The sequence below is a fragment of the Thunnus albacares genome, chromosome 22 (genome assembly GCF_914725855.1).
Source record: "Thunnus albacares chromosome 22, fThuAlb1.1, whole genome shotgun sequence".
Lineage (NCBI taxonomy): Eukaryota > Metazoa > Chordata > Actinopteri > Scombriformes > Scombridae > Thunnus > Thunnus albacares.
In genome coordinates, this window is record NC_058127.1 from 18,848,109 (window position 1) to 18,868,435 (window position 20,327).

The 20,327-nt window shown below is 39.6% G+C and overlaps 2 protein-coding genes across 2 annotated transcripts in view; both read right to left on the reverse strand.

Moving 5' to 3' along the window:
* Window positions 1-4,433: 4,433 nt before the first annotated feature.
* Window positions 4,434-10,133, reverse strand: brms1 (BRMS1 transcriptional repressor and anoikis regulator). The gene is made up of 10 exons (XM_044340521.1): window positions 9,986-10,133; window positions 7,714-7,945; window positions 7,505-7,595; window positions 7,289-7,416; window positions 5,650-5,729; window positions 5,439-5,535; window positions 5,233-5,322; window positions 4,957-5,021; window positions 4,792-4,831; window positions 4,434-4,704 (listed from the first exon to the last, which is right to left on the reverse strand). Exons 2-10 carry the CDS (start codon window positions 7,937-7,939, stop codon window positions 4,697-4,699), a joined length of 825 nt encoding a protein of 274 aa, XP_044196456.1. The 5' UTR covers window positions 7,940-7,945; window positions 9,986-10,133; the 3' UTR covers window positions 4,434-4,696.
* Window positions 10,134-11,485: 1,352 nt separating this feature from the next.
* Window positions 11,486-20,327, reverse strand: part of ppp1r14bb (protein phosphatase 1, regulatory (inhibitor) subunit 14Bb) — a 28,704-nt gene continuing 19,862 nt past the window's right edge. The window contains exons 2-4 of the mRNA XM_044341622.1: window positions 14,913-14,996; window positions 14,777-14,809; window positions 11,486-14,679 (exon numbers count right to left, since the gene is read on the reverse strand). Coding sequence (XP_044197557.1) covers window positions 14,611-14,679; window positions 14,777-14,809; window positions 14,913-14,996 — 186 coding nt within the window. The 3' untranslated portion in view covers window positions 11,486-14,610. The remainder of the gene's footprint in view (window positions 14,680-14,776; window positions 14,810-14,912; window positions 14,997-20,327) is intronic.

The following is a 20,327-nucleotide window of genomic DNA, read 5'->3' on the forward strand; positions in this document are numbered from 1 at the left end:
GGACTAATATGTTATAAAAATACACCAGTGCCTTTGAGATCACAAGAGGAAAACAGCTTGTCCTATTTTGTGATTTCAACTGAAATACAATCATCTCCAGACTTTTGTTAGCTGTCATACTCAAACAGTGCTGTAACAAATGAGGGCTCCCACACCAGGTCTCAAAGTCAAAGATTCAAATTTATAGTATTGTTCTATTGTGACAACAGATTTATGTTCTAATCAAAAACAGACAACATATCACATGATTTACATGTCTTTCCTGTGTATTTTCTGAGTGTACAGAAATATATAAAGTACCACAACGCTTATAATGTGATACAGGTTCAGATCAGTGGTGAATACTAGAAAGATTGAACACTAAAAACATTCACAGATCTAAAAAAGTATTAATGCATGTATCAAATACATGACTTACACACTCTTATCTATATACACAACATTCAACATATAGTCTACAAAGCTGACATGTTAACACTTATTATTCTAGTTACTTTAGGCTTATTACTAAATATACGACTCAGTTTAAAAACCAACGGAAGAAATTGTCACAACAAGCAGCCAGACCTCCTTCACTAATCACACAACATCAACAGGTGATTAAAAACTGGATCAATTCCAAATGAATGGATGAGTCCAGACAGCTCACTGTAACTTCAACAAGCAAACTACCCACAGCACATTATATGATCTCTGCTGCATTCTTGTTAAGGAGATAAATTCACACAACAGCCACAGAGACATTTAACCATCAGAGATGAAGTTAGCGACCAAAGAGACAGAGAGAGAAGCTGTATCTGACTCACGTTATTTGATGTCTTCTTTCTTTCATAGAGATGAAGTATTCATGTCATAACATCCATTTGTAGCTGTTAGTCATCTTGTTTGTTAGTTAACAGAACTTTGTGGCTGCTGCTTAACCAGTCTGATATCATTAGCAACAATGACGAACAAGCTAACTCTCCTGGTTGTTTCTCCGGTTGCTTCTCTCTCCAGCCTCCCCGGCGTCCAGATCTATTGTCCCGTTAGCTTAACAACAGTCCTTAACAGTCCTCCATGGATGTGTAAAGAGTCCTTCAGGCTGCTACAACAAGCTAACTGTAGCGTTGGCTAACGCAAGGAGCTATCTACTGCTCGTTATCTACTGCTGCTACTCTGCTTTACGATGGAGAGAATTGAAGATGAAATCTGGAAACTATCATTGGACCAATGCGATGTCAATATTGCATTCTGGTTGTTGATTGGTTAGAGAGGACATCCTCCCTTGGAGCGTCATTTTACGTGTCTTGGCCAATCATAGATTATCATGAAAAAAAATGAAGTACATTAAATTGATGCAGAGATCCCGCCCTGCGGAGGACAGCAGGAGCCCGTCCTCCTCCTGTGAGCCAAAGCACAGAGTCACAGTTTTATATCGTTTTGCACTGAACATTTCAAATATAATGACAGTAAACCACCAAGACAATCTGTAAGTTACATTTTGATGCCAAACAAGGAACATTTCATAATACAGTCAGTGCGTCCAAAACTTGCTTTGTATATTATCTTGAAAATTACTCAATTAGAAGATCCCTGAACAGTACTCTTTTTTTTTCTTCTTAATAATAACTATTTAGTTTTTAAACCTTTGGGTAGCTGAAGTGACTGCGAGAGACTTGTGGCAGAAAGATGAAGCAAACTCCCGGGAAACAGTGCAGAACACTTTCATTTTATTTTCATTTCTTTGTGGATTTCCTTTTCAATGTGAGTGTGGTTTAAGCTCTACAAAGAGAGAACAACAATTACTAACATTAAATCAAATTTCAATAGAAATTGTGTGCAATAAAGGTAAAGCAAATGTTTAAGGAGGAAATTCACTTACAGGATGCACACAACATGGCTGAGGTCAAAAAGACAGAACAGAGGGAGGAAGGCAGTATATATATCACCTCCCATCAGCGTGAAGTGATCACACCCGAGGGTGGGCGGTTCCTTTCCTGGCAGGAATACTTGTGTCCTCTTTGCTTCAGGTGCGATCATGTGACTCCTGGATGGGGACTTCTTGACAATAAGAGTATAAAAACTTTTCCACTTAAATGTAAAACAGCTTTAGTTGAAAGTTCTTGTATTGTCTTTTTTCACTCTCAGTCATGACTAATGATAATTTATTGTCTCGCATTTATTGATCTGTTGATTTGGTTTAAAGAAAATGTGTGCGTCTGGTCATCAGAAGATGCTCTAAGGTGAATATTTTGTCCTCTTTCTATCCTCAGATCCTGGTCCTGCTCACACAGTGAAGAAGCCGTACCAGTGTGAGCATTGTGGGGAGAGTTTCAGCTGCGCTCAGCACCCAAGGACACACCAGCTAAGAAACCCTTTCACTGTAACCAGTGTGGCAAGAGTTTCACCACAGTATCCTACTTTAAAGTGTCTCAGCGCATCTACACGGGGAGAAACCCTACCACTGCAGCCAGAGCAAGAAGAGCGTCGACCAGCTGTCTCGCCTGCAGACACACAGGAAGGAAACCAAACCAATGCAACCTGTGTGACAAAAGCTTTCTAGGAACCGTACCAGCGTGAGTTCTGCTGGAAGAGCTACAGTGAGAACGTGCGTCTCGGGATGCACCAGAGAATTCACACAGGAGAGAAACCATGCGACTGTGAACAATGTGGGAGATGGTCCAGCCAGTCAGGGATGCTCTGAATGAGCAAAACCAAACTGCTGCCACATGTTCCTGAAGAGTTTCAGTTGTTAAGGAGCTGTAAAGAGACACACATGTTCAGAGCACAGAAAGTCAGTGTGTGAACTGTGATGGAGATTTACAGCCAACAACTGTTCACCTTTGTTTTCTTGTCCAAATAAGTTTATAAAGTAAATCTGACTGCTGATGTTTCTTGCCCTGTTGGACTTCTTTCCATCGATGTGGCTGCTAGTGAGAACAATGTTATCATAACTGACAAAAAGACGGACAAACCTATGAAAATATGATCCAAGTTGTACTAAACAGGAATGAATTGATAATAAACATTTAAAATGAAATCACAAATTTTTTGTTTGTTTACATATGTTCTTTCACAGTTAGTTCTCTTCTGCTCTGCTTTTACATTCAGTTTCTGTATTCTTATTATTTTAATTCTAATATGGTTCTCTTTAAAGAGGAGCTCAGATCAACTTGACCATACACACACACACACACGGCAAGCTGTATTTCTGTTGATTTTATGTCTTTGCAATAATAAAATAGTGACTTGATTGATGTGACAGCACAGGGATGACTAACAGGTAGTATTTATGACCTGTAACCAAATGACTGTTTCATGCTTGTTTAGTTGCCTAATAAGAGACAGAACATATGTCATGAGAACAAACAGTAAACAGTAACTGTATTAAAAGTCAGTGCAGATGATCAGAGAGAGCAGCAGAGGACAGAATAGAGGTTTAACAATGTTAAGACTCAGCAGAGTAACCAGGCTGTCTGTACCAGATTTTGGCAGTTGTTTGCCAACTGAAGTAAAAGAAAGAAAGAAGAAAAAGAAATTCAGCAGTTTTTCTGATTCAGATTGTTAGAAAAATGACCTGAAAACACTAGTGTGGACGCACACTGTTATCACATGTGAACACCATTCTTGTAGTGTAGATGTAGTCATAATGTGCCTCTTTAAACATCCGGTGTAACTGATCTGCAGGTTGATTAGAAACAGTAGGTGTGTTTTAAATACACTGAAATTAGAACCTGAGACCAAAACCGATCAACAGTGTGCTCATATATTTCACATTATTAGTCACATTAACTGTATATTGATAAGATATCACAGTTTTCTGTCATACCGTTGCTTACAAAGATAACTGGTAATGAGCCATATTTAAACACATTATGGTGGCTAGAATGAGGTGCAAGCTAATTATACCAACACTGTTTATGTCCACTGCAGTGTCTCCCTCTGCTGGGAGGGAAATATTCCTCACATGGGAGGACTTATTATCCATTTATTATAAAAAGGTACCAAAAGAAGTGATTTCTCTTTTAGGCCTTGTTTCTTTTTTAAATACTAAATGAGCAGTTTGGTAAGACTCAAATGGGACAGTCCCATCATTCTCATCATCTTTGGTAAATATCACAGTAATATTTCTATGTGCAGTTTTACAGTAATAATTAATTACAGCATATTTTAAATCATGATGCAGAACACTTTTCTGTTAATAATAACTATCTCGTTTACCTGTAAGTTTCTGAATCACCTTGCTCCTTATATTACTAACAGTATCACAGCTATTCATTAATCATTAGAGAAAACTTTGATATTGTGAGCTTGAACAATAAGCTGATTCATGGCCATGAAGTACAAGTAGCAGACATGTAGTAAAATAGAAACTAAACACCAGCAGGAGAATATGTGCTCTTTCTGTTTCACACAGCCAACAGATAAGAGAAGCAGACGCTCAGACAAAAACCTTTTGTGTCATAAAAGATTAAAACTTTAATCACTCATTATAAATCATTCTATAAATACATGGTTTTCATATCATTAAGAACTTATTTTAAATAGCAATAGATAACAAACAAGCAGTAGGGTGGTTGGTTGCTGAGGTTTAACAGCCGATTCTTCATTTCATCAAACAGCAAATGTTGGTGGAATCAGCTGGGAATGTGTGTGTGTGTGTGTGTGTGTGTGTTTGGTTTCTTTGCCGCTAGTCTTCAACAAGATGCTCCTGATATCACCGCTCTGAAAGATGAAATGTTGATGAGGAGTTAGAGACAAAGCCTTCACAGGTTGGTGTGTTTGTACGTGTGTGCGTGCAGGCGGACTTACTTTCAACTTTCTTTTTCAGTGGTGACAGTGCTGCTTTTGCCTGAAAAGCACATAAATAAAAACAGAACTGTGACATGTTTTTAAATGATTAAATAAATGAAAATATTGTTATAATCCAAGAGAGATTTGGGAGCTGGAATGGAAACGTAGCTACTGATTTATCACCTTCTTGATGGCAGTCCAGTCCTCAAGAATGTCGATGTCTCTCAGCATGTAGACGATGAACGGTCCTGCACAGAGGGAGTGTTATTAAACCATCTGTTAGCAGCAAATTCCATTTTACCAGTCAGCGGGAATAAAATGTGAGACATGTGGCAGAAATAAAAAAAACAGAGAGAGAGAGAGCGAGAGAGCGAGAGAGAGAGAGAAACTACAACATACAATTAAACAAAGAACAGTTAAAATATGAAGAAAGATAAAAGAAGGATGATGAGCTTTTACCTGAAACCAGAGCTACTTTCTTCTTCCTGTCCGACCGACCCAGCAGGTTCTTTCTTTTACACTTCTTGCTCCTCATCTCATCGCTCCACTCTGGTGTGAGAAAATATCACATTATCATTTAATTTGTCTCACTGTTTGGATTTAAGGTTTATTTCTTAGACTATAAAGACAAAGGAGGGATGTTTAGTGTGTGTATGTGTGTGTACCTGAGTTTAGGTCTATATTCTGTCTGTCCTCCTCCAGTCTCCTGATCTTCTCCAGCAGTTCTGACCTCATGGCGTCCAGCAGCAATGTCCGCTCACTCTGTAACACACACACACACACACACACACACACACACACACACATAGAGTTTTGTAGTTATTTTGTTCAATAACACTGTGTAAGTATGTAGTATACTGCGTGTATGTTTGTTACCTCCAGGTGCTGCTTCGCTCCTTGTACTTCACACTCGTGCTTGTGTTTGATCACCTGCAGACACAGCTCTCTGTACACTCCTGTGGACAGAGGGAGACGTTCAAGACAGAGAGACGATACATACAGTCGGTATATTTAGATCTTCGTGTCCTTGGTTACTTTCAGAAGTATGTTATCAAACTCTCCCTGTAGATATCACTAACCAGCAGTTCACACAGTGGTATAAATTGATTTCTCACTATATGCAGCTGGGGAAGAAACACACACACTGTAACTTCCACTCACATGTCTAAGAGATTACTTCTATTAGGCTCAGTTATTCCTTTTCCTGAACGTTTTATTTGTTAACTGAACTACGTACTACTTCTTAGTATGTATTGTTGTTAACTTTATTGTGTTGTTGAGACATTGTTTGATTGTTGGATGTGTACTGTTTTCAGTCTGTGCTTATTAATTGTGTTGTGTACCATGACTTTTACAAGAAGACATGCTATTCTCATTTTAGGTTGCCTCTTGCCAGAGAAAGCAGATGAAAATGAGCCTTTTAGTTTAACTCTGGCACGTTCAGTAGTGTCGTTAGTGGATTGGACACTTCTTTTAGTGGACGGCTGCTCATCCCCTGATGTTCAACAGAAAGACTGAGAAGGTCCTTTGTGCTGCTGCAGTGAAGCTTTTCAGTGACATGCAAGAGTATTAAGTGGCCTTTATGATTATTTATTACTGCTGTTTGGTCTTTTCTATTCTTTGTTCACTCTGTGTTGACACTTTAAGGAGATTTTATTGCCTTGTTGTGTTTTTATCAAATACATTACTTCCATATGTGCCGTCTTTCTGATGGTTTTAACGGTTCTATCCTGGCTTTGATTGCCTTTGTTTTTATGTTTTTTCTTCTTGTCATATGTGTTGGCATGTGGTGACTATTGTAGTTTCCTCTTTGGGGATCAATAAAGTATATCTATATCTATCGTTTATGTTGATTAATGATCCCTGTCAAATAAATTTAAAAAATAAAAAAAAAATTGTTGTGTGACTCCAAGAAAGAAGCTAAGTGGAAAGAAATAGACAGGTATTCAACAGGGCGATGATGTTAGATAGTAAATCAATGGTTAACCTAGTAGACAGAAATAATCCTTGGACACATTTAAAATTAAAGATTTGGCAGTCATCATGAGATATGATTATACTTATTATGAGGTTTCTCTTTTTTCATTGCTTGGAAAGGTTTTTATTTATGTGATGTTTGAATATTCTTTGTTTTCATCTGCTTCTCACTAACTAAAATCTTTTTTTAAAGGCAGCAACACTATACAGGCTGATTTTTCCAAAACAACAAATATGTTTTCGTCCAAACATGGACCATGCAAAGTCCAGAATGTTGTGTAGTGTGATTTTCTAGTGTGAAACATCTCAAATCTGGATTTTTAGTCTTGTTGGAGGCACATTATCAGTCACAACAACTATGTACATTATTCTTAACCAAAGAATCTAGTTTATATTTGAAAGAACACACATCAACACAAAGGACATGAGGTCCAACTATGTCTTCTAAAGCAGAAATGATAAACATCAAGATACTTAAGATGCCTAATATCCAACATCATCATATTCCTCTTTCCTTAAGGAAGTGTGTTTTACTGACCAGCCACTTGTGTTCGTATCTGCATGCTGTTCTGTAGTGCAGCCAGAGGTTCTCTGTATTCTCCAGCTTTTCCTGTCAGCACTTCATCCAACTTCACTTTCACCTGGTTCAGCCGCTCCCGAAACAACCTACGAGCATGCGGTGAAGCTTCACATGACTACGAGTGTTTCAAAACTGTTGTGGTGGTAGTCGTGTACTCCTCCTGTTTCAACTTACTTCTCTTTCAGCTCCTGGAATTGTTTTTCCAGATCCAACATCTCATCCAGACACTCTCCTCTCCTCCGCTCACAGTCCTCATCATCCATCTCTTCACAGAGGACAGCCGGAGAAAGACCGAAACAGTTACAAACAGCCCGTATCTTTATTTCTCTTTGTTTCCTTTCATACAATCAGGCAACAATTTATAAGCACACTTAGATTTATACCTGAACTCTCCTCTTCCTCCTCCTCTTCTTCTTCCTCATCACTCTCCTCCGAGTCACTCTCCCTCTCCTCCATACTCTCCTCCATGGTCTCCTCTCCTCCGCCTCCTCTTCCTTCTCCTTCGTTCTCTCTGGGCTCCTCCACCTCTCCGTTGGCCTCGGGGAGTTGGGACTCTCCCTCTGCCTCCATCTCCTCCTCCGGCTCCCTCACAGGAGGTTGGGCGGGCATGGCTGGCTGGAAACACACAGACACACACAGGTATACACACTGTGTCTGTGTACACACTGGGTAAAAAGACGCACAGCACACACATATGAAGCCTTGAGCATTAGCATCAGGGCTGCAACTAACAATTATTTTTTTATAAAGATGTTCAGTTTGTTATCATGTATGACACAGAAAAGCTTCATATCTTGACATTTGCAAAGCTGCAACAAGCAATTTTTTTTTGGCATTTTTGCTTAAAAATGACTAAAATGATGCTTTGATTATCAATAGTTGCTTTTCAGACAACAATTTTCTGTTGTTCAACTAAACACATTTTTTTAATGTGCTGAAAAGGACGTAATGTTAAATATCATGGATGCACTGTGATTCATATAACAATTACAATATTTGGGACAACAACAAATTATGACAATAACAAATTATTATTATTATTAAATGATATGTATTCACTTCTGAACAAGTACATAAACTCAGGTATAAAATTCTGAATGACTAAATGTGGAGGTAATTACAGTCAGTCTACTTTTCTTATTTAAACTGTGTTATCCATTTACCAGATGTTTAGTAAATGCATTTACTCTTTCAGGCTCCGCTTGTACTGCACAGAGAGCCACTTTGTGTGAAACGCAACTTTCATTTTAAACTCTGACAGTGTCATTTGTTTATTTATTTGTGCTAACGTTGCTCTGGTGCTCTGGGTGTTGATGAATGACACCTCATACGTACAACCTGTTCACTAACGCTGATAATAAAGATGTTGGGTTGTAGTAATGGCAAGACTATTTCCCACCAACTAATTTATCTCAAGATTTGTGGATATCGATAACAAATGTGTTTTTTGTAAAAAATGGAGAGGACACAGCTAAACCTCTATTTTATGAATGTCAGTATACATCAGGACTCTGGAAAAAAAATTGGGGATTATTTTGACACCCAAACCAACTATTCAATTAACTTGGAAGCCAAGGATGTAATACTACACTATGAAAGCAAAACCAGAAAGTTCAAAGGACTGTCAGTTTATTCATTTTACTGGTATATTATTATATTACTTTGACCCTTTGTGCTGTTACCATGCTGACGGTATCAACAAACTGAAAGTGAAGTCATGTCCTTTATGTTATCTTTGTTTCATTATGATGTCTAATTGTTTTCTGTTATTGCACACATGTTGTAAAGTGACGCTTTCTACAAATAAAGTGATGAGAAGTTTATTATGATGATGATGATGATTTTGATTATTATTATTATTGTAAAGCAGAAACCTATCGGTGGTTTAACTGTTTGTTTAGATAAACAGCAGTGGTAACATCGGGAGGACGGTGGCACACAGTTGGTCTCGTACGGCTTCCGTAGTTCTGTCAAGCTACAAAAGCACAGAACAAAACCGGAAATTATCCTATTTCGATTGTATGCAAAAAGTAAACATAGAGCAGAATAAGTTACATAAAGCTGCCTTGACCACGTTTTATGACAGAAATACATGCGGAATGTAAGTTAAACTTACTCCAGGATTCCGCTATATACAGTTCATACGGCTTTTATTTTGTTTCATAACCGGAAGTCTCATTTAAATCTGCAGAGCTTGACCACTAGTAGCTTCCGCGATGTCCTGGATGGATATGATAAACGGTGGCATTTTGACTAAAATAAAGACCAGAACTGCATCTGAAACCTGTTACACTGTCAGTCCACTTCAATAACAACTAAATAAATGAAACTCAGTCTCGTTGTTCGCATTTTCTTTTCCAGTCCAGCGGCAGATAAACCCACAGTGAAGTCAAGTGCAACACTTAAGCTAACGTTAACCACACGCACCGAGAGACTGACTGCTGATTATTAAACTGTTATTTATTGCACTGACTGATATGACGTCTAAATGTTATAGTATGTGATTAAAAAGCAAAGTTATTAGTAGTTAAATGTGAAAACATGTTGAATGTTCGCCGGAGTAGCTTTCATCCTTCATCTTCCCGGATTAACTAACGTTACTACCGTTAACCGACGGGGCTGTTAGTAAAGAGGAAACTCTGCGTATAGTCTCACCTTCTCCCTCTGTCGGCCTGTAGACACTTTAACTTATCAGTTTTACTATATATTCGTTATATTTCCATTTTAAAAAGTACTTCCTCTTCACTTCTGTCTCCAGTTCGACACTTTGCCGGACTCCACAACCCGTACACTTAGCCAACCAGCACCGAGCCTAAACGCGCCCTGTCCAATCAAAACGCTGAATGAGGTTTAGTCATCCAATCATATTCCACTTTATTCCCCAAAGCCTCTGGAATGAACCAATAGGGCGGACTTATTGCAAAACCCGCGGATCTCACTGTTTTCAAAGGCATTTCATTTTATTATAATATAATATAATATAATATAATATAATATAATATAATATAATATAATATAATATAATATAATATAATATAATATAAAATATAATGATGTAATATGTATACATATTAGAAACACCTGGAAAACAATAGATACTGTGATTAAAAGCTTATTTGTGGCAGTAGATTGTATTAATTCAAAGATCGCCACAAAACAATGGCCTAGGTATTCTCTATAAAAACGAAATCAGAGTAAATATATTTAAATAATGCAAAAAAGTCCTAAAAGTAGGTTAAGAGTTTCTATTCATTTTATAAATAGTGGCCTCAGCTGACCTGATTATACTACTGTGATTCAAGGCCTCTGTGATGTAAAGATATGTTTTTCCTTTCACAATAGTATGCTATGTACTATAGTAGGATGGTAATGCAGTAGTATGTATGATACTGAATATAGTTTTGTATAGTATATATGGTAACGTGTCTAACTTTTTTTTTGCTAACATCCTGCTGAGAAGTTATTTTGGAAACATGAGTCATTGAAATAACATTTTCTATTGCTGACTGTCCATTCGGTGGATCAAACATACATGACCCATCATTCCAATAGCAAAGAAATCTAGGCAGATTGTGACTATATCTTAATATGTCAACTTACTGTGGATACAACAGAAGTGAACCTAAAGTGTCCAAATGTTGACTTGTACTACATTCTTCCCAAAGCGTGTATAAATGCAGTTGTCATACAGTAATTAACCACAAAGTGGCGCCAAAGTAATGCAGAATATCTAGAGGGTCATGCAAGTGATAATGTTGTAATTCATATTTGAACATTTTAATGGCAGACATTTTGACCTGTCACAGCAGGAAACCCACAGGTGGAATGAATATCATAAATAATGGATGCATCCAACTTAGTTACACCAGATTCAGGGCTCTGATATCGTGTATGCTGGTAATTGGCATGCACACTTTGAACAGTCATCATTTATGTTAGTAATTACACATGCTTTACCTGCTATGAAAAAGGTATGTAAAGGATTATTTTTTTAAGTCTTTCCAAATTAATAAATCATACACTAATATGAAATTTAAATATATACATACTGTATATATAAGCTAATAAACTGCTGTATAATAATCTATAGAGATCCATATAAGGTGTTCTGAAGCAGAAAACTGACCACCACAATAAATAAAGAGAAACAATATGTCCATTTTACATGTTTTTATTAAAGTTGCATAAAAGTGTAACAAAATTGGGCAAAAACAAGACCTGTTGTTGATATTGCTACATTTGTTTGTTGGTTTGATCTAATCAATGTCCAAAAAACACCACCACTCCTCCAATCTGCATGTTTAGCTCTTGTATTTAGCCTCAATGATAATAATCAGTATATATTTTTTTTTGCAATTTTCCCCAACAGTAAAAAAACAGACTTCTCAATAACAGTCTAATAAGGTATAATCCAAACCTGGATTTAGAAATGAAAATCCACTCAAATTCAGCTACTGATTGAGTTTGCCTGGTACAATCCGACCAATCACGATGTTTCCAAAAATATGCAGACAGCTGATTTGGAAACCCAACAATGAAGGCAAAAGCAATCACATCAAAATGTATCTGAATGGATTTTTTGTTCAACTACATGTTAATCCAAGGCCTGGCATCAAGAAGTGTCATGATCACAATAAAAACAGACCAGTATTCAAATGGTAAATGTAAAGAACATTGTTTATCTAAACAAAATCACTGTATCAAGGCCTAAGTATTAAACACTCACTTCTAAAAAAAAAACCCAAAACAACAGAATCTCATTGTTTTTCAAAAAAAAAAAAAAAAAAGGAGCGACAGAAGATCCAAGATTCTCCACATGCCGCAGTTCTGCTTAGTAACGCAGGTTTTTAACAGTTTGCGTTACCTTTTTAAAAATGAATGTCTCCCGTTTATTTGGTTTATGTAACATAAATAATACCTAAGGCAACATCTGTTTTTTTTAAAAAAGGAAAATGAAGAAAGGATAGAGGGAGAGTGGATGGACAGAAGGATGGAAATGGATGGGTGGAGGAGAGAGGGGGATGCCAGGGAGAAATGACAGAGCAGCAAGATGAAAATGGGCCAGTTTGGGTGTGTGTGTGTGTGTCTGTTGGTGTGGAGACAGAAAGAGAGAGACAGACGGTGAAGGTCTGCTGTCACCGCAGGTGTTCACAATTGGTCACAGGAATCACAGCAAGTGTTACTGCTTCTCCTATTGGCCAATGGGCTTCAGCCTCTGATCTGATTGGCTCAGGATCAGAAACAGATGACTTATTCTTAGAGATGACTGGCAGCTGTAGCGCGGAAACACACACATCTTGTGACAGCTCTGGGCCTGTCCCTCTCTCTTTCTGTCAGTGCCTGATATATGTGTGTGTGTGTGTGTGTGTGCATGTGTGCGTGTGTGTGTGTGAGAGGCAGCTGTGTTTGCTAACGTGTTTCCGTTTCCTCCGTCCCAAGGGTGGCCTGTGTGTGAGAGTGAGAGAAAGAAGGAAAGGGGGGGAAAAAAAGAAGGTTGAATGCAATTAGAAGAGCTTCAATTTGAAACAGCGGCCTCCCTCCCTCCCTCTATCCCGCCCACTCGGCCGTCTCATTGGTGGGTCTTACTGACGTGACAGGCAGAGGACGCTTCAAAAGTCTCCACACCAACACGGAGCTCCAAAGAGATTTTCAGAGTTTCCATGTACGTGTGACCACTGTGAACTGACCTCTGCCAAACACAAAAGAATGCGGTGGACTAAATAAAAGAGAAACAGTGAGAAAGAGACAAAGAGAGGGGGAATAATAAAAATTGAAAAAAAAAAAGAAAAAAAAGAAAAAAAGACACAAACAAGGCAGCTTTGTTCTGGGTCCCCCTGTCGGACTGTCAGAGTGTGTGTGACAAAATGCATCCAGAGAGAAAAAAACAAAAAAAAAAACCTAAACAGGAACCAGTCCTATACTAAAAATCTTCTTTCTCGTACAGAACAGCAGAATATACAGGCCATAAGAAAACACTCCTATTATGAATGTTGCTGTACATTATGTAGCAACATACACACGTAGCATTTAGCAACACACAGACTTACACATGTATGTGCAGGCCGGGCAGCAGTGGCTTCTACAGAGCCTCTCTTAACCACTGCACTACACACATCTGAGGAAAGAAAAAAAATAAAACTTATTTTCAAGCACATCATCCGACCTAAGAGGACCTACTTCTACTCGAAGGAAGATCAGTGTTTTCTGTCTAAAATTAGTTGGACCATACGACCACCACAGCCAACCAGTGACTCTTTTTTTAGGTTCAACCACCATTTCCAGGGATCAGATTTTCCTCTGGAGACAGTTACGCTGCACTAAAGATATACCATACATTATTCTTTGTGGTCAGAGGTTCAGACTTTCTTCCCAAAATGACATAGTGCAGATTTTTCAACAGACACACACGCACACACGAAAAAGCCTTTAAATGCACCACTGTAGCAAATGCCTCTGATTAAATGGAGGGGGAAATTAGCAGACAAAGATGGTACAGATCCCCAAAAATCTGAAAGTTATTTAATAATAATAATAATAATTAAAAAAAAAAAAGTCAAGTGAATATCCCCATGCCCTCAAACGGAACCAGAAAACAGCAGAAGAATGATGGTTGGTAGCTGGATCATTTACAAGTTTAGACCCTTTACAAATAACAAAACGACAAATCTCATTGGTAGAGACGTGAGCGATGCTTCGAGCTGATTGGATGCTTCGTCCTCCTCTTTCAGCGTTCACCCTTCCACGCTTTTCTTGGCTGTTGCAGACTCTTTCTCTTGTTCCTCTTCCCACTCTTGGCCTCTCTGCTCTCAGTAATTATGGGAGTGATTTCAGCTCCTCTCCTTCTTCTTCTTCTTGTTGTAGGGCAGAGACAGATGGAGGGTTGGTTGCAAGGAGGGTGGGAGGAAGAAGAGCTGGATGAGGAAGAGGAGTAAAAAGCCAAATAAAAAAGGGTGAAGGAGGGGGCAGAGAGGGAAGGAGAGGGCCTGGTTTAAGATGAATCACATGGCGTTGGTTTCACCTAGTAATTACGCATTTTTTAAAACTTCTTCTTTTTTACTAATAGTTTCAGAAAGGACGATTTATGGGGCTGTATCCAGGCAACAAGAGATGAAAACAGAAATAAGAAAGAGAAGAGGGCCTAACAAGGAGGAAGGAGCAGATGGAAAAAAAACTAAAATTAAAGGATGGGAAGTGGCAGGAAGATGAGAGGTGAGGGCTGAGGAGGAGGAAGAGGAGGGGAGGGAGGGAGGGAGGGAGGAGGAGGAGGAGGATGGACGCCATCATTTCTTCTGAGGCGTGGAGAGCTTCTGCATCCCTCGGATCTTGTTGAGCAACTCTGAGATGAAGTCCTATGGAGGGAGAGAAGGGACAAAACACATGAAAAAAAAAACTCCAAAAATGTGGGTGTTAAAGAGTCAGGAGGAAGAAGAAAGGAAGATTTCTTACCTCAGTAGGTTTAAAACAGTCAACCAGCAATTCCTGTAAAAAAAAAAAAAAAAAAAACAGAAGACAGTATGAAATGTGGCTTTTTGCTGTTGCTTGTAGGCACGCTTCTGCAAACACGTGTATCTTTATTACGTACCTTGACCCTGGCTGCCCGCTCAACATCACTGGGCATATCCAGCAGTTCATCCACATCTATCTCAAGCTCAGGAATGGCCTCCTCCTATAACACACACACACATACACACACACACACACACACACATACACACATTAGTCTTTCATGTGCACATGGAAAGAAATCCTCATCATTTCTATTCTTAGCTTAGCCTGTGTTTATGTTCTGCGGTTGTTGTCTGGAAATAGATCAGCACAGTCATTTCTGTCTCCGTCTGTATGATGTGGTGGAGTGAGTGATGAACGTCTGAACACTAGAGGGCGATGTCCGTCCATCACCTCACGTGTTGTACAAGACAGAGAAGAGAGAGGAGAGACAAAGAGCGACGAGCGAGCACACGTTTTCATCAATGTGGAAATTTGATCAAGAGATTATTTGATTTTTTTGAAGAAGGGAAATGTCGATTTAAACGCTAAATTTATTTGCCTATATGGAAGGTTTGTGACTTTTCCAGACTTTATAATACAAAACACAGCTTCATATGAATGTTTAAGTCCAACAGGACATAAAAGATATAGAAAAAACGGCGTTTCTACAGGAGGCTGCTGCCTTTAAATAAAGCACAATAGGAGACTGACAGACAAAGATGCAGCCCATAAAAATTTACAGTAAAACAAAGAAGAGAAGAAGAGCATGACCCTAGTCATACAGCAAATACTGAAACCTTTCAGGGTAAGTGTGTGTCTGAATAAATTTACTCAATGAGACAAGCACAGATTTTAAAACATGACTTCAATCTTTGCACACTTCCACCACCTACAGCTTCTTATTGATTTTAGTAGCAAATACTTTTTTGGAAATACTTTTTCTTACCAAATATTACGTTTTTAGACAAATGAATCAGTAAAAATTCAACATCACATGACACGATGAACATTTAGTTTCTGTTTTCCACCAGCTGAGTCACTAATTAACTTATTAACAATTATTTTGGCAGCAAATGTAAATCTGAAAAAGGGTGAAATCCTCTCCTTAGTTTCATCATGTTTTTTAAGAGCAGCACAGAAAGTTAGATAATAACTTTCTCCATTCAGAACAGGCTTGTAATTGTCAGTTTTAATCAAAGATAAAAAAAACCCACTTATGCACTTTTAATTGAAGCAAAGCAATTATTGCTTGATACTGATAAGATGACCCCTACGATGAAATATATGGGTGCAGTTGCCTCTAGTGTAGAGATATATTGCTTATTAAATAAATAAAATTTTGGTTTGCTGTTAGTTGGTCTTTGTTTCTTTCTTCCCTTCTCGCCCGGCCTCTCTCTCTCTCTCTCTCTCTCTCTTTATCCAATCAATCCTTTTTTTCCTTCGATTAAGCTGTCGCTCTATAAAAAGCCGTTTAATAGTCTTCCTCTCTTTCTCCATCTGTCTCACTCACACACACATTTGGCTCATTGTGTGCGTGCTACCAAAGCAGTTCACCACTGGCAACAACACACACACACACACACACGTACAATCACTCGTTTCCCCTCTTTTGCAGCTCAATTGCTACCCTATATTCATGTCATTCTCCAGGAATCTCTCTCTCGCTCTCAACCTCCCCCTTGGTTAGAGTTGCCCACACCAGCTGTCTCTGCACCTGCCCAACTGCCCCCTACCCCAACACACACACACACACACACACACACACACACACACACACGTGGTGTACACTCACAAACGGACACACGCAGACAGGCACAGCATGCTGTGTGTGTCACATTAACCGAATGGTACTTTTTTGGAAATGAGAAAACTCACCACCGCACACACCCTTGCTGTTACACACACCTCACACACATGTGGATTAAAGAATTACAAAATGTGCATTAATAAGTCTGAGCTGGATGAAGAGTGTGTGTGTGTGTGTGTGTGTGTGGAAAGGGCGGGGTGTAAGGATTTAATTCTGAGCAGGACAGCCTGTGTGCGTGAGATAGAGACTGAAGGTGACAGACAGACTTGCTGTCAGCAGACTAACACACACACACACACACACAGAAAAAAGCCGACAGACAGACATACTGTAAGCAGCAAGGCAGACAAAAATGTGCAAAAAAAAAAAAACCTGACATACACACTAGATGTGATGTGTTTAAGCAGCAGTGGTAGAAAAAGTACACTTATAACATGCAACCACACACACGCACAACCTGCTATTCTTACAGAACAGCAAAATTAAAGCTTCGACAGACACACAAAAGTGTTCATACGCTCAAAACACACACATGCTTACACTGCAGACACAAAGACATGTGGGCTCCATGTGCTACTACGCGACCAGCGAAGAAGAAAAACGCCAGAAAGAAAGGACAAGAGGACAAAGAAGCTATGTAAATAAAAAAAAGACTTTTCTTTACTACTTCTACTCAGTCGTGTGAGTTAATTAAGAAAGATTTTTGTCTTCCAAATCCTAATTCTGAATGTATTTGACTGCAGGGGGTGAAAGAAAGAAAACATACTCCCCTGAATTTCTATTATGTTCTTCCTTTTTAACTTTGTACCACTACAGGCCCCAAACTAAAGCATTTCATTCCTATTTCATATCTGTAGCTAATAGCCACAAGCTAAATGTAACGCATTACCTGCTGTTCAATGTGCTGAAAAGTGTTAATACGGCTTACTTGAAAATGATTTGAGAGCGTTAAATTCGCGAGAGGGGGGGGGGGGGACGCCGAGAGGAAGGAAGGGAAGAGGTTAAGCAGCATATCGAGAAGAGGGAGCAGCTGAGTGGAGCAGCCCGAGAGAGAGAGAGAGAGAGAGAGAGGATGAGGAGGGGGAGAGGAGAGACACAGGGAGAGAAGAGAGGGAGGGAGGGATGTTGAAAAAGGCCGGAAGACAGCTTCAGAGAGGAGACACAAAGAAAAGCGAGGAATCACGAGGGAGGGTTTCCAAAACAATCCTGCAGACTGACTTGCTGATCTAGTCTGGAGTCTGGAGGGGGGGGGGGGGTTTCTGTTGGCTGCAGATGTGATCTGGACTTAAAAAAGATGGCTACGAGGTATTGGCACTTGCTGCGAGTTTGTAAACAACGCAGTGTAGTGTGAAACAAGTTAAAGTGGTGTGGAAGGTGAAAGAAAAGGCAAATCTGACTCATGCTTACAGGCGAACCATGCAGGGATTTGACTGATGAGATAGAGAGAGAGAGAGAGAGAGAGAGACAGACAGAGAGAGATTGATTTATGGCGACGCTACACTCCTCTGCTCTCTGTAGTTCAGCGAGGGCTGCGCGCACGGCGGAGCAGAGGAGAGGCAGTGAAACGAGGTGAAGCGCTCCAGTTGACGACAAGTACGCTCGTTACTGTGAGTGCAATAAAAGCGACAAAATAAACTATAGAGCACAACATCAAACAATCATCACGCCATATATATAAATATATATATCGTCATATTGCACGGCCCTAACTGGCTGCGTATCGACCTGCTCTAATGCGGTTTAAAAATTTAATTATACTCTTCCTGACAAACTTGCAAATATGATTCATACGCCACCACGCTGAGGCTGAGACAGACACGCTGTCTGTCTGGAGGCTGCCTGCAGAGTACAGCAGAATGAGATGTGACAGTATGAGAGCATTTTTGTGTGTATTATATATATGTGTGTGTGTGTGTGTGTGTATGTGTAGGTCCTAGTACTATTTCTCTCACAGGGGGCTGTGTAGCGGCTGCAGGCAGATCAAATGCCAGATACAGCTCACTCACCGGAAAAACATAAGCTACACACATACTGTACACAGTAACACACACACACACACACACAAATACAAGTAGGTCAGTGTCCTCATATTGCAACAAAAAGGCCCATCACGGCTACCGTAAATATCTCTGGATTTGACGAGCGAGACGATGAAGCAAAGTCAGGGGTTTCTTCAGACAACTTTGGTCAGAGACTAGATTTGCTGTAAAAGACTAATCATGTGTCGACAGGATCTATTTTAGCCCCGAATTCATTTTACAATATCCTAAAAGGCCTGACACTGCAACTGTGATTTACTTCTGCTGCGTCTATAAACAGCTGAGGCACACATAACGCGGTTAACAGGCTACTCGCAGTGAAAGATGAACTATGCATATGATATGAAAACAGTGTAAAATCGGAGAAATTCCCAACAGTCATGAGTCAAATGCTGACAGGACTATGTCTAATTCAGACACATGGCTAATGCAACGACAATAAAGCTCCATATCCAGTGTAATTAAGTGGATGCAAGCCAATGGCCGATCAGTGTGGGAAGCTTCATGTTTGAGTGTAGATGTGTAAGTAGGTCACAGAGGCCACCTATGAGGATTACACAGTATGTCTTCTAGAGATAACACACTACATAACTGATTTATTTGATAGGATCTGTGTACCCGAGTGTGGGAAAGACTTTCAGAGCGAGAGCAGCGAGGAATACTGTCGTCAAAACGTAAAGAACGTCAGAAAATGCTTTGTTTTACCAAACGCTACGGGTCAACCAGGTTCAGAATGGATGATAAATTGCCACTTTTGCTTTCCTTCTGCCTCAGCAACAAACGGGGATAAAAATAGTCGAGACTTCAGGATGGCCGATCGCTGTAAAAGACAAAAGCGATGTTTTGACCGGGTGGGATGCAGGGGAGAAAGAGGGGGGGTGGAGGGGGGGTGGGGGGGGTGGAGGAAGTTGGGAGACATAGGGAAGCGATGGCTGGAGCAGACAGGATGGAGGAAGGAGGAAGAAGTAGGAAAAGTAGGGCCGTGTGCCACTAAACAATGCCGCCGTTCCCTCCGATTTCCGTGTGTTTGTTTTGACTTGTCAGGCAAACTTCATGCATCCATCACAACGGAATATATATATCATGTACTCCTTTATTCTCAACTATTCTCATCCTCCTTTACTACAGATGTGGAGAGAGAGAGAGAGGCTGACCTGTGATAAATCTGCATGTTACATGGAACAAATTTAATTCTTCTCTGATTCAATCTGCACTGGGACTCTCTGTATTGAGGTCAGTCCAAGCAGCAAAGTGTTTTTGCTGAGTGTTTATATATATATATATGTGTGTGTCTGTGTATATATTACAGAGTGGTTGAGTTAAGTGAGTGCTCCATTAAAACTATTACCCCGGGCTGATTGTCTTGGCACAATGACACAGGTACAAAATATGTGTAAACACTCACAGTGACAAGATAAAGACACACACACACACACACAACCATCCATGGGTGATGTGAGCAAAAGGCATAGCTGAGATTGTTTTACTGTTAGTGTGTTTCAGTTCTCACAGCTGAGAGAACAGACTGTCCAAATATGAGCACACACCCGTTTTACAACTCTGCAACAGTAACGCTGGAGCAAGAAAGGTGCTGGTATCACAGTCTCAATTATTCTTTAACCAAAGTAAGCTGGTTACATTTCTACCTATTAAAAAGATCTTT